General features: G+C 34.6%; 1 protein-coding gene across 1 annotated transcript; it reads left to right on the plus strand.

Moving 5' to 3' along the window:
* Positions 1–7254: 7254 nt before the first annotated feature.
* On the plus strand, positions 7255–13222 carry LOC126749028 (uncharacterized). Its single transcript, XM_050458632.1, has 5 exons — positions 7255–7473; positions 7551–7891; positions 11517–11710; positions 12438–12621; positions 12679–13222. Coding segments are annotated over exons 1-5 (1065 nt in total). The 5' UTR covers positions 7255–7471; the 3' UTR covers positions 13023–13222.
* The last annotated feature ends 2430 nt before the right edge of the window (positions 13223–15652 follow it).

The raw sequence follows: 15652 nt of genomic DNA on the forward strand, positions 1-15652 counted from the left end.
TTCATGTAATTGTTGAATTAAAATTAAAAAAACAATTAACACAGAACGTAGCTTCTCCTTACTATTATTAAATAGTATCTAAACATGATTAATCCGAAGGCGCGCCCCGCCTGACGCACCAATTAAAATAAAAATGCAGGGTTGACAATCAATTAATGTATACGAGCCCCAAGAAAACACATTGATATTTGTCTTCCGAAATTTGGAACATCTAATCGAACCAAATAGACATCAAACAGGTGACAGAGGTCCGGCCGCATCAGTATTCAGCCTATTACGTCTGCAAAATTTACTCGCGGGAAAGACATTCGAGGTTTTGTCTATCGAAGTCGACCAGCTATTTTATTATGCTGTTGAGGGTTATTGTTTTTGGACACGCTTGATCTGGTCGGCCGTAATACATCTTCAGTTTTGTTTTGATGAATCTGCATTTGGTGCGGGTGCGGGCGCGTGCTATAGTAATTTAATAATTAGTATTTTTATTTTTGGGTGTATAGAAAAGGTTTTTTTAGTGGATATTTCTATTTTATTTCAATTCTATTTTAGTTGTGTTCTTATTTGTCTTTAATTAATTTTAAAATATTGGATATTATGGATTTATAAGTTATGGTTACACCTATATTTATTTTTATCTATCTATCTTTTTATGCTAGTAGTAATTACTTTTTTATATCACCACTGTAAAATTTGGGTATTTTAAAATTAAACTTACGTGAGTATTGACAATGCAATTCATTCAGCGAGCTCCACCATGTATACAGCAAGAGATTGAGAGTACCATGAAACAAAAATGTTTTCAATTTACTGTACTGACCCATCTAATAAAGATTAGGTTTACTCACCGGGGATCCTCGGTCCCCTTGATTCAGTCATGATGCAAACAACCATCAATATAGTTACTGTAAGTTTGCTAATAATTTACATATATATCTTCTTTCTTCAACGACTAGCTAGTGTCCCCTAAAATAGTTAAGGCTACCCCAGACGCTCCACTGCCGCTAAGCAGGAAGCATCTCAACACTCGGAAACTAAGATAACATATACCGAGATCTTGGAATCTAAATGTGTCAATCGAGAAGACAAGTGAGGGCCCTCTATAACTCACAAGACCAACTCGAAGGAACTGCGCGCTCAGAGGGCATCCCTGTCGATTGCTACACAATCGACCATAACCTGGTAATACCTCGCTAAACAGCGACAAACTCTGGTATACCATAAAACTCTAGCCATGAACTTATACAACAACAATATAAAATATTACTCACATGTCGACATGATTAACCTGTGCACAAAACAATCACAACCATTCTAATATCCACCTTGTGGACAAACACCACCACACCTGGTCAACTATGACCACTCTATATACATGGCTCTTTATAAGCCGAAGTGCTAGCACTCACTGACTCTTTTACTTCTTTGGGTCTCTCTCAATCTCTGCTTATATTATTATTTATGTTTAGGGTATAGATTTTCAAGGATGTACGATAATTCTCGGGCGGTTGAGACACTTATAAATGAATACAGGGTGTTTATAAAATATACGTTTATTAAATATAATAAATTACTTTAGGATATTTTACACCACATAATTTTTCTCTTTGAGTTAATATTTCATGCGCCTTCATTCTCTATTTTATTAAATTGAATAATATCGAATACACATTTCTTTCTAATTAACGATTTTTATTGTTTGTCTATCCGAAAAAAAAGTTCACGCTTCGCCACTGAAAATTTCTAGAGCCAAAATTAGGGTTTAGCATTAAAGAATAAACGATATCCTCTTATCATCAATTTCTCGCGATCTGTGGTTACGACGACGGTAGAAATGTGGTCAGAAGCAGCAAAACGATAAGACAAACCTTATTGATGTAGCTATTCCTAATAATAACAACCTCGAGCGAAAAAGAGCGAAACATAATGAAAAGATTGTTAAGTACAGAGATCTAGAATACCAAAAGACAATGGGAAATGAGAGAAGTACGGACAATCCCGATTAATGTGTCAATAACAGGAGTGATACCAAAGAGCCTGATCGAAAACATGAAACTGCCCAACCTTATGAAAAGCATAATGCAGAAGTCGATGCTATTATCCACACCTCGAATCGTCAGAAAGTTCACTGGAAACGCAGATAACGTCCACTAGTTTAAGAAATATATCATGTAATTTTAGTCTTCTAAGTGTAAGAGTCCGATAACAAGGAAAAAACTCCATCAGAGCTTTACTCTTCTGGGATAAGTGAATGAGCCCTCCTTCTCCAGGGGGGAGTGCTCTTGCCGTTTGGCACGAAATCTATAATAATAATAATAATAAAAATAATAATAATAATAATAATAATAATAATAATAATAATAATAATAATAATAATAATAATAATAATAATAATAATAATAATAATAATAATAATAATAATAATAATAATAATAATAAAGGTACGATGCACTGTAACATTAGATGTGAAACCTCGATTATTGCCGTCAGACTTTTGACGCAATACCCAATTCATTTTTAAATTTTGAAGCCTGATACTGCGTTTTTTAATGGTTGTGTTGAATGACGCTTTAAAAAACCTCCAAGCCAATCTCTTTCCACTTTTTCTTTTGTTTTCCAAATTTCAGAGATGCTGATTGAGTTCTTTACGGTATACTCGAAGGCAAATCGTTGTGTTGTGTTAGGTGTTAATACGTAAAACATTGCAGAACACTTTAATAAGTAGCGTTCCAAAGCATATTTCATATCCGAGGAAAAGATTTGAGGAAATTTGGGGTAAATTCAACCAGCGAGGAAAGACTTCGTGACGCCATATATTCTTTAGCACTATGTCTATAAGACATATTATTATTAATTACTGCCTGTTTCATACATTCTGGGTTAAATTCTAGATTTGTGAGATTCTTATATGTTCTCGGCATTTTACATCTAAAAAAATACGAGAATTAAATGAGGAGACTTTAGTCAAAATGGAGCTATTTTGGATAGTTTCCAATGCCTTCTCCTTGATACATTATAAAGTGAATTAAAATTTAACATAAATCCAGTTAATACATCCCTGAAACAATGACATAACCCAAATAAACAATTAATTAAATTACGAGACAGTTTTACCACTAACCAAAACTTTTTATTTTTAATCTTGACACGTGTTTCGCTACCGATGTTAGCATCTCCGGGAGAAGATTAAAACTCAGTTTAAATTAAAAAAAAAAATAAAAATAAAGAGTTTTGGTTAGTAGTAAAACTGTCTCGTAATTTGAAGATCACACCCAAGGTTCCAACCATAGAACCAAATAAACAATGTTTAATTTAACTACAAATGGTAGTTGTAATGGTGAGGTGACAGTGTCCCGCGGGTAGGCCTAAAAGTCCCTTTCCGCCAACTCCTGAAACCCCGTCATCGCAACCCAACGCGTAATGAAGGAGAGCAGGCTTTCCCAGTTAAGGTCTTATCGTGGCAGGAACGGAGCACCCATTGTTTCTCTCCTGGTCCTAGCCCATTCTTCGCATTCTCCTATAAAATGATATGCTGTTTCCTCCGCCAGGCCATACTTGCTGCGACTGGACACCACGCCATGCAGATGTCTGTTAAGTCTGCAGGGACCTGTTAGGAATCTGGTCAGGTCTGCTATAATCTCTTTGTGCCGGGACGCGTATTGGCATTCTCTACTACGATAGGACGCAGGCCTAAAAATTACAGCGTCGAAATGCAGTAGAAGATGCCAGACATAGTACGCCGAAAAACGTTGGTCATCCTCTACTGCGATTGGACGCATATCTCAAAATTTGAGACGTCGAATTGCAATAGAAAATGCAAAAATCGGCATAATGTTATATCATACCTAACTACAATAGGATGCAAAAAAGTTAAGACTCCAATTTAATTATAAAAATGAATGCTGTAGCGAAACACTTGTTGACAAAGTGATTTTCATCTTGTAAATAGGGACAGTGTTTTTGGAAATCTTGTTATTAAATAAATTTAAAAAAACAACTAATTTACGCTCAAATGATTTTTTTTTTATGTTTTATTATAAAATGGTCACATAATTTGTTTACAAGTAAAAAAATATTATACCTTACTACAATAAGACGCAAAAAAGTTAAAGACTCCAAATTAATATTAAAAATGAATGCTATAGCAAAACACTTGTTCACAAAGTGGTTTTCATCTTGTAAATAAGGACAGTTTTTTTGGAAATCTTGTTATTAAATAATAAATAAATTACACTTTTTTTTTGACACAAAGCACAGCGAGTTTGCTTTTCTTGGTAAGCAACCAGATGATTCACTCGATCATATTTGGAAAAAGCATGTGCTTCTTTTGGAAGTTTACTTGTCCTTCCTTCCGATTTCTTTTTGAATGATTCCAGTATTCCCACTGCAATGGACCGTCTGAAACTAAGATGATCCATTTTTCCATCATTGAATTTGTCAAGACGCCACTTATAACTTATGTTTTGGTCTGCCCTGTCTACTCCGCCCATGTTTTCCTTATATATTTTGATAATATGCGGCTGTGGGACGAGAATCACCTTGTTATCTTTCTTAGAAAATCTTTTGACTTGTATAGTTGGAAAAACCATAGAATAATTGGAAGCGATTTTGACAATACTATTGTCGTACCACTTGCAGACCACAATTTCATTCTCTTCTGTTGTAGCATAGTCAAAATTACCACGTGGTTGTTTCTTTATTTCACTGGCTGTCACTATTGGGCAATTTTTCGGTAAACGATTTTCCCGAATTGTTCCAGTACCTTTTACGCCTCTAGATTTTAATTCAGAAAGCAGCGGCAACGACGTAAATAAATTGTCAAAAAAGATGTGGTAATTCATGTCTTTTTGAGAAACCGTTAAAGCATCTACGAACTCAAGGACATTACTTGCGCCCATTCCTAGGTTTATATTCATCTGACAGTTATGAGTATTTGAGCCTTGATATGGCTCAAACCACTCAATATATCCTAATCTGTTGGTTCCAGTACATATTTTATATCCCCAGCGAATGGGTTTCCCACGAATGAATTGTTTCGTTGGATGTCTTCCGTAGTAGGGCAGCATCGACTCGTCTACACTGTGATGCTCGGCTGGGGGGGCCATATCCATAAACTTTTTATTCAAAATCTGTCATTAGGCACAAAATTAGCATTGTCGCAACAATGTAGATTTTGCATTATATGACGATACCGGTTCAGTCATCAGGAGAAGAATCAGAAGAATTCAATGAAGTCAATCAGGAGAATTTTTCCAGTACATTTCCCGACGCGAAAGACAATTGTAGCCACTTAGTAACAATATTCCAATAAAACAACGCATTTCATCGTTTGTTACATCAGCATTACGATTATTACTACTGGCGTACAAATTTGTGTAAGTGACCAGCAAGTTTATCATTTCATCGTCAAAAAATAAAAAGAACGTGTCCACTGTAAACTATCTTCACTATCGGAGTCGGATGTACTCTCAGGATCAACATTTTCAAAATTTACCTCAGCATTAGCACATATTGTGTAGTGCTACACAAGTATTTTTTAAGCTCACCAACAAAGTTTGGTGAGTATCTTGCCACTCGCTCCCTCAATAAACACCTAAATCTTGTTTTTAAAACTCCAATAGCTCTCTCAATAACATTTCTTGCAGCAATTGTGCATGACTACGACTCGAGACGTGTTGAGAATCACCTATTTGCTAGGTATCGAAATCTACTTCGAGTAGTCGTGACCTTCCGTGCCAAATGCAACAAACGCACCAAACGCCGGCAAAGACATTTAAGATATCTGGCGTCTTCTACTGTGGTTCGATGCTTAAATTTTAGATATGCGTCCAATCGCATTAGAGAATGGCCAACGTTTTTCGGGCAACTATGTCTGGTATCTTCTACTGCGTTTCGACGCTGTAATTTTTAGACCTGTGTCCTATCGTAGTAGAGAATGCCAATATGCTGCCGGGACAGTCGCCACGCTATCCTAGCTTTAGTTGGATTTGATAGCAGTTCTTTGACCTAGTTTTTCCTGGTCTTTTCCCATGCCCAGTTGTCTAGGATATGGGAAATGTGTCTTTTACTTACTCCAAGTTAGGGTAGTTTCAGTCTCCGCGCCCTCTTTGACTTCTTCCCTGGTGGCCACCTCGAGAATGGCGAACATTTCCGCTTGAAAGACTGACGAATGTCTTCCAAGCGACAAAGCTTGTCCTCCATCGGTATCGCTACAATATACTCCAGCTCCTGGCAGCGCTGTGTGGGCCATTATTGAGACGTCTGTGTACCATATTTGCAAATTTTTTCGAGGTCGAGCCTCTATAATAGGCCATTCTTCCCTGCTTGCTATGTCAATCTCAAACAAAGCTCCTAACCACACAGTGACCTCTGGCTTTGCATTAAGAGGCAGAAGAATTGGAATTTCCTTCTCTATCAGTTTCGGTAATGTATGCCCTGCTACCACGGGTCGATGCTGCCATGTGGCGCTATCCTTCATCCTTACATAGGTTGCTAGCGCCTTCCTCTGAAACCACAGCGGGAGTTCCGGCAAGCCCAGGAGGATGTAAAGCGCTGCACCTGGTCTGGTTCTCATCTCACCTGTAATGCCGAGACAGGCCAGCCTTTGCAAACTAGTTAACTACAAGATACAATTCTTATTTTTAACAACACAAACGTACAAATCGACGTTTACTCGTTGCCAGTTCCACGCGTACTGACCAAGCGTAACGAATTCGGTTTTTAAGTGGGGAGTTTGAACGTGTCGAAAGTTTGTTGAAAACTGTGTCTAGAGTTTTCCCGCTCTCCTCTAGTTTTGAAATGGTATTTGTGAGGTATTGATAAAGAAATAATTTAATTCATTAGGTGAAGTATTGATTAGGAGTTTTTGTTGACTTTTTAGTATATTTGCGTTCATCACCTTCCATATAGACTTTGGATTAAAATTGTTTATTGTTAGATTTATATTGTAGGCCTCAGGCTTTGCTAAGGCTTAGGGTCTTCACATTATTGACGTTTTCGTTTTAGGTTCAACAAGGTTGGACCTTTTTGTCTGGCCAGCAACTTCTGAGGCAATAGTTAATAACTTCCTTTTATCTCTTAATTTATTATTAAACCAATGGCTTAAGAAAATAAAAATTTAAGGAATTCTAGGGAAAAAATTAGGTTGTTTATCTGGCAACACTGTGTCATATACCTTTCAGTGCTCTTATTTCTTATTGGTTGTCAGGAGTCACGAGGTCACAACGAAAGAAGGGATCCGTGATCACGTATGCATATAGATGTGGGTCACGTACGCATGTCCCTAATCACGTACTGCGGTTTATTAAAATATAATCAGCTGCTTTTTGTTTTGTTACAAAATATTGTATTGAGGTCGTTTTTGAACGTATATTTTAAGAATATTTCAGTTCTTTATAAGAGAACTAAGAAATGTTAAGATACTCTTTATATAGCGCCACATATTTTTCCGGTATATTCTGTTAAAACGTAAACAAAAATGTGAGTTTCATCACAATTATTTTTACCAATTTTTAGTGAGTTTATTGCAAGGTAGTAATAAAATAATTAACTTTTAGGGTTTTAGTAAAGCAAGGAATAAAAGGGGTGTTTTTTCTGTTAAGAAATGATTACCCTAAGCTGTACCAAGGCTATCGAAAATGCTCTGACTTGTCTATTGTCAAAACTCAACTAGAAGTTCCAACCTTTTGTGATATTCATCTTGATCTCGCTTGTAAAGTTAGAATTAAACCTCTTAATATTAACAAATATCACAATTCTAATGTGTTTTTACTGCAAACTGATATGAAGTATGATAATGCTATCGAACACTATATTGATGGAAATAAGGTTATTGTAAAAAGCCATGAGAAACTAAATCAGAACACTCTTTGCAGCATTAAAGCACCAGTTAAAGCAAGTAAGTACATACATAGGACCTTTTAACTAGCTGAAAAGCCAACAGGGTTTTAGTTGAACATCTCTGCCAATAATGTTTTAGTTTTGTTTCATTACTTATTTGAATTTTCAAAGTCATATTCTAAGAACATTTCTTTTCAATCATGCCTTCACTATACATCAAGTGGTAAAAATATATCATATTGAGATATTCTAATATAAGACTATTCACTCAAAATATATACAAATATTAAGTTCATATTAATATAAAACATTCCTTATATTTAAAAAAAAACCAAGAATGTTTTAAAAATGAAAGATTTTCCTTTCATTGGTAAACAATAAGTAAACACTTGGAAAATGACTTAGTAAGCTTAAGAAAATAATCATAAATTTGTTTTACAATATTTTTTAAAGAAACAATGGGATCATTTACAGATGTTAAACTCAAACAAAGTTGTGCTTCTTTCATTATGCTTTGAAACTTCTGAGGCTCTATTACTATTTTTGATAAAGGTTTAGTTAAGTAGTTAACTTTTCTGAAAACTGCACTTAAAATTATGGGAAAACGATTAAAACATGTTTTTTTACTGAACATATTGCAATGGCGGAAGAGGAAATTTACTAGTTTAACTTTAAATTTTAACTTTATTAACTGGAATACATCCAACCCAATGAATGTTCAAGAATTTATATTACTGTAAAAAATGTATTCTTTATTGTTAAGGACATTATAGGAATGTTTCCTCATCTTAGTGTCTAAACTAGACCCTATTTTCTTATAATTTTAAGTGCATTTTCAGAAAAGTTGCTTAACTAGACCTTTACCCTATCTCCTTGCACTACATCTATCAATCCAGGCAAAATGCATTTATCATCCTAATTTGTTAAAGAATGCTAACAGATTTCTTACATTTTTCCTTTTCAATTATCCCCAACTATCGCATAAGTCTGATATGTTCTTTGCTTGTCTGGTCAATAAATTATTCTTCTGGCAAACATTTAACTTGTAATTTTAACCCAATGAGTAATTAAAAAATATTTGAAAATTCATTGGCTTGTAAATATTATGCACCTCACATTTCAATGTAGTTCAAGGATAAAGTTAACTTACATTTTATGACAGATTTTTCTATTAATAAGTTTAAGTTTATGATAGTTTTAATTTTTTGTTTATTCTTTTTATTGTAATTTGAAGCCTAGCAGGTTTTTAAGTTTACAGGCAGTGTTCTGACAGAATGCATGAGAGAGGAAGAATCACATAAGTAACAAGTCACAATGTAAATTTGAAGCAACAGTATACATTTTATTTAAAGCATTTTTGCCTCTATCCAAATAATATCAAAATTTTGTAGCAATATACAGGGTGTCCGGAAAAAGGAGGCTAATCTGCCGGCCACATATAAGGTAGACCAAAATAATGCGACTTTCGGTATGCCATTGTTTAATTGGGCGCTCGGTATTCAATATACAGGGCGTCAAAATAAGAAATATAGAATCGTTTTTTTTAATAAGTCGAGTGTTTCATAAGATATCAAATTAAAATTTGGTGTGAGGGGTTTTTTTGAAACGAGAAATTGAAATCCGGTCACGGATTTGCTATACCTCGAAGAGGGCGCCACCTGCGGTATATTGCATGTGTTAAAAATGCCAAAACTTTTTTGTATCCCTGTATAATAAACTTCTGGTAAAAATTCTAATTATCCAACCTTTACTTGTAAAAAAAGTATTCTTTGTAAATGTCGGCCTGAGAATCCGTTTATTAGATATCTTAATTTTAAAATCTAGATACATTTTAACAAGTTAACAAAATAAACGTAAATTATTTTTTCTAAATTACTTATTATAATAAAAATCATAGAATATTTACCCTAAATTATTTGTCTATGTGACCTCCATTTGTTTGTATACACATATGAGCCCCCTTTATTAATGAAAATCTAAGGCTTTGAAAAATATTTGGTTTCAACCTGAAATACTCTCCAGCTGCAATGATTCTTTCCCTTAAATGATCCTCGTTTAAAATCGGAGCCATAGCCACAAAGTCTTTCATACATCTCCAGACTGAAAAATCCAAAGGTATAAGGTCGGGCGAACGGGGTGGCCACGGAACAGGAGCATCTCGACCCCTACCAATCCAGCGATTAGAAAATACTTGATGTAAATAGTTCCTAACATTTATAGCAAAATGAGCCGGAGCCCCATTGAGTTGAAACCAAAGATTTTGTTCTAAATTTAGAGGCAAATCATCAAGCAAATCAGGCAGCATTTCTTGTAGAAAAAACAGAAATTAATCACCAGTCAAATTACCTGGTAAAATGACAGGTCCTAAAAGAAAGTTATCCAGAACACCTGCCCACTCGATGATGTGTCTCAACTATAGCCCTAGGATTCTCTTCAGCCAATATGTGTGCGTTATGGATATTTGTCATGCCGTTTCTCGTGAATGTGGCCTCGTTAGTAAACAGAATCGCCCCTATAAAATCCACAAGTCATGCCTCGGGATCGTCGGGTATTCGGGTGAAGATGAAATGGGTGAAGTTGTTGAACTCCATAAAATATCATATTATGTCTCGGTTTTCTTAATTCTCACCCGTTCAGCCAAAACCCTAGTACTAATGTTTGGTGATTCTTCGTCAAGTCTTAAAATTTCTTCCTCTTGCCCTAATTGCACCGCAGGAGGTCCGCCGCAATTACCCTTCTGTCTTTCGATGAAACTTTCAGTCTCCCTTAGGCAGTTAATCAAATTTAAAAAATATTTTCTTTTGGAATGAAATCGATTTGGGAATGTCTGGGTATTTACCGTTTACAATTGCCAAACATCAAAAACATATCCGCCATTTCGGAAAACGGTACATTTTTTGGTCTATGAGCCATTATGGTTTTATAAGTTGTAAGAAAACACACCAAATACAAATATGTAATTAAAATTAAAAAACGTAGATTTTTTTTGGGAGTAATTGAGAAGCTTATAAAAAGCGTCAGAAGCGTTTAAATTTGTTACTTTGACAATACGTAAAAAGTTACTGGATCCCGAGGTCAGCTAATTTGTTTAGAAAGAAGTATCTAGATTTTAAAATTAAGATATCTTATAAACGGATTCTCAGGCCGACATTTACTAAGAATACTTTTTTTACAAGAAAAGATTGGATAATTATTTAATTGGAAACAAAAAAATTTTGGTATTTTTAACACATGCAATATACCTCAGGTGGCGCCCTCTGCAAGGTTTAGCAAATCCGTAAACGGATTTCAATTTCTCTTTCCAAAAAAACCCCTTTTAATTTAATATCTTATGAAACACTCGACTTATTAAAAAAAAACGATTCTATATTTCTCATTTTGACGCCCTGTATATCGAATACCGAGCGCCCAATTAAAAAATGGCATAACGAAAGTCGCATTATTTTGGTCCACCCTATTTATGGTCGGCGGATTGGCCTCCTTTTTCCGGACACCCTGTATATTTGAATAGCGTATCTAAAAAAATTATTTGATCCAAACACATTCAGCAGTCTTAAGCATTGTACACTAGAAGACTAGTAATTATATGTATGTCTTTTGCCTGTATTGAATAAGATTGCAGTGAGGATTGCAGCAAAAAGTATATCAAATAAAGTCTTCAAATCAAAATTTCACTATTATAGATTTGCATGTAAAATCGAGAAATGATGTTACTATTGGGTTTTTCCACGGAGATAAACTCACAATTAACACTGAAGGAAACATTTTTGTCGACCGTTTCCAGGGTGATACCTTGGATGTTACCACAACTAATGGATCTATTATACTTAATAATTATATTCAGGCTGCTAATATAAGTGCTACTGTTACTAATGGGGTAAGAAAAAGATATAAAAAGTGTGCAATACTATATAGGTTTTGTCCTGATGCTTACTATTTATGCAAATCATTGTGTTTTGGTATAAATAGGGCAAATCTATTATGTGACTATAAATAAAATGTGCAATATAAGGGCTCATTTACTAGAAACAGTTTCAGTATGCGTTAAAACACTACCTTTTAATGCCATAGATTTGTTTGTTTGAAAGGTACAACACTCCCTGTATCCCCATCAAATTTTTTACATATATGTTTTCCTAACAATCATATGATATTATTATAATACATTAAATAAATACAATGACAAATCCACAGATCACTAAAACAAACACATCTTTTCTTTATAATAACCGTATAAAGTAAAGTCGAGTTTTTCCTATAACCTCAATATTCTCATCTCATACTCGACAACTATTCTATAAAAATATTAATAAAGGTACTTTGTGTCAATTTTTGTGCATGTATTCCTGTAATAATACATAGATTTGTAGTTTTTGAGACCTCCTTAATGAGCCAAGTTGGACTTTTGAGTTGTATACTGTAGTACTTTAAATTTTTACATATTGTAAGCATTACACTTAAAAAGCTCATCATAATATGCTATACATTTAATATTGGTGAATGCTGTATTAAAATTGTTCTCAACTTGCATGTTTTGAATGTATTTATAGGGATTAAGAAGTGACATAATTATGTCCAACTCATAACTCAATTCTATTTTTTAGTCAATTTCCACAGGCAGATTGCAAGGGAATAACTTAAAACTGAAAGTAATTGAAAATGGAAGTCTGTCCGTTCAATCGTCCTATTGTAATGACAGTGTTTTTGTCGTTGAAAAGGGCAATATGGAGCTTGATAACATTCACAAGAACTGTAAAATATTTTTGGTGAAGGGCAATTTAGTACTTAGTAAGTTTTTTTCTCTGAGAGTAAATGTGGATAATAAATTCGATTTAAAATTTTTAGCCGGATTTGACGGGCAACTTTCAACAATCTTGAATTCCGGTTCTGCAGATGTTCATCTATCTCGTCTAACTGGCGACAGTAACATTACCCTAAATGGCAATGGCAACTTAATCTTGCGTATGGCAGACACCTGTCAAGATTGTACCACATTAAAAATCGTTAGTCCTAATGTTGACCTACAAGACATCGTCCGATCTGAAATTGAGAAAACCAATGATGGAGTTTTATTAAAACCAGAAGTTCAAAGTAACAATTCTATGTTGGTTAATTGCTTAAAATCTGATGTTAAGCTAAAAAGTACCTCCTGGCAGGAAATGATTAAGATGAAGGTAAAAAATAAGTGACCAATAAAGTTTGATGAGTGACTAAATTTATAATATTTTTATGCAATACTAAGGTTTTTTATAATGTTTTTGGGAACACTTGTATTCAAGCGATAATCTTAACTTATTTGGATATGTATTCAGTAAAATGTGTTTTACTTAGCTTTAATTATCTTGTGTAAAAAATAAACTTCAAGCAAATAAAAAAAGGATAAAAAGTAGGAAGGCATTATTTTTTTAATTTTTACTGAATGTTTTAATCTGCGCACTTCAGAATTTAGAACTTTCATGATCGGTCGATGAAAGTAAACGTAGGAGAGGAGATTTTTAAGCCATAATTAAAATTGATAGAGGTGTACATCAAAAAAATATTAACCATTCAAAGAGAAGTACTCGTGGAGATTGACTGAATGGTGGCAATAGATTGAAAATAGAGCTGAATATAATTCAATCTTGTGAGAACTGACATAAGTCTTTTTTTGAAGACCTTATATTGTTACTGCGACTGTGCCTATAAAATGCCTTGGATTTTTTAGATATTTTGTTACGGATAACCTGCAGATAAATCCTAAGATATATTACTTTTAATAAAAATGGAAACTTTAGTTTAGTTAGCAATCATCTATATAATTTCAGCATTTAAAAAAATGTAATTTAAATTGTTTTTGAGCCCCATTAAAAAATTCACCTAAACTATAGTACGCTTTACTAGCAAGAAATATTTTCGTCCTCGTACGTAGGCCTTTTTCAGTATTCAGTTTTCTTATTTCTAGTGGGAGTTTATTAAACAGCTTTCTATCTCCATATATGATAGAGCTACGGACAAGTTCAAAATGAGGAATGGGTAGCCTCAACAAATAATTTTTTCGCGTATTATAGTGGCTTCCTAAGTGGAGTTCCTGTTTATATTTTCTAAAAACTAAGCAAACTGTTTCCAAAATAAAAATACAACAGAGGGTTAAAATATTATGACTTACAAAAAGCGGGCGACATGAGTCACAAGGCTTGGCCCCACATAAATATCTAATGGCCCCTTTCTGGAGTACAAACACTGAACTAAAAAGTGAATTTGAACATGAACCCCAAAAGCAAATTCCATATCAAAGGTGCGACTCGATAATCGCGAAGTATGCAGATCTGGCGATGGAGAAATTAAGACTGGTGGCAATAACCCTTAGAGCGTAGCAGCCTGATGAGACTTTTCTACATACATTCACAATATGGTCTTTAAATTTAAGGAACTTGTCTATGGAAAGACCCAAAAACTTACTGAACAGTGGCATGGTGATGGCTTCATTATTTAAACATATATCATTTGTATTACATTTAAAATTAAGGATATTTGTTTTGGAACATTAAATGTCAAAAAATTTGCATCACACCAGACTTTTATTTTTAACAAATCTGCACATATTGGCCTCCATTTGAGAAACATCAGAGTCGTGCCTGAGAGGATGGTGGTACCATCGGCAAACAATGTAAATTTGCCAGTTACCTGCAGTTGTGGCAGATCGTTCACATAAATGAGAAAAAGTAAAGGACCAAGTACTGATCCTTGCGGAACACCCACATTTATATTAAGTTCCTTAGAGATACCACCATTAAATTTGACAGCTTGGACACGATTTGATAAGTAGGAACGAAACCACTCAAGGGCAGTTCCTCTGAAACCATAGAGCTCCAGTTTCATCAGCAGCACTCTGTGACTCACGCAGGCAAATGCCTTGGACAAGTCACAGAATACCGCTGCTGCAAATTCACCAACATTCAGTCGGTTGTACAGGTGCTCTAGAAAGCTAAAGATAGCATCATTTGTGCTCACAGACTCACGAAAGCCAAACTGCTGAAGACTCAATAGGCCAAACCTATTTAAAAATGAAACCATCCTCACCTTAACGAGCCGTTCCACTATCTTGGCTAAAGTAGGCAAAAACGCTATAGGTCTAAAGTTAGAAGGACAGTCGCGATCGCCACCCTTGTAAAGAGGAACAATCATTGCTCTTTTTAAGCACTCTGGGAAAACTCCAGACATAAATGAAAAGTTAATTGACTCGGCCAAGACTTGCAAAGCAACAAGAGGTAAAGCAGAAAATATTTTAAGAGAAAGTCCATCCCAACCTAATGAACTCTTATTCTTAATATTAACCATTAACTGTTTAAGCTCTTCTACACTTGTGGGGGCAAAAAAGAAAGATTCGGCTACTACCACATTGCTGAGATAGCTCCTGGGATCTATTTTTTGTGAGAGATTGGCTGCAAGGTTACTAGCAATATCACAGTAGAAGGAATTGAGGACATTGAAATCTAAGGTACTTGGAATAACCAAGACGTTATTTTTGCCCCTTAGCTCATTTAAAATCTTTCAAGACTCTTTAGCTCTATTGGAGGAATTATTTATTCTTGAAAGTAGGTCCACTTAGCCATTTTGATTGAGTTTCTGTAAATCTTGCGGTATCTGCTATAATAATTTTAAAATGTTGCATTGTTCATAGCGTATTTCCTAATGTAAAAAAGGGAGCGCATATTTTTCCCATATACTCGTAAACCCTTAGTATACCAAGGTTTTCTATTTCGTTTCTTAATATTGACAACAGGAAAAGCAGTGTTAAAATTGTTTAATACTATTTGATGAAAGCTATGCAGTGGGTTAA

The sequence above is a fragment of the Anthonomus grandis genome, chromosome 22 (assembly GCF_022605725.1).
Source record: "Anthonomus grandis grandis chromosome 22, icAntGran1.3, whole genome shotgun sequence".
Lineage (NCBI taxonomy): Eukaryota > Metazoa > Arthropoda > Insecta > Coleoptera > Curculionidae > Anthonomus > Anthonomus grandis.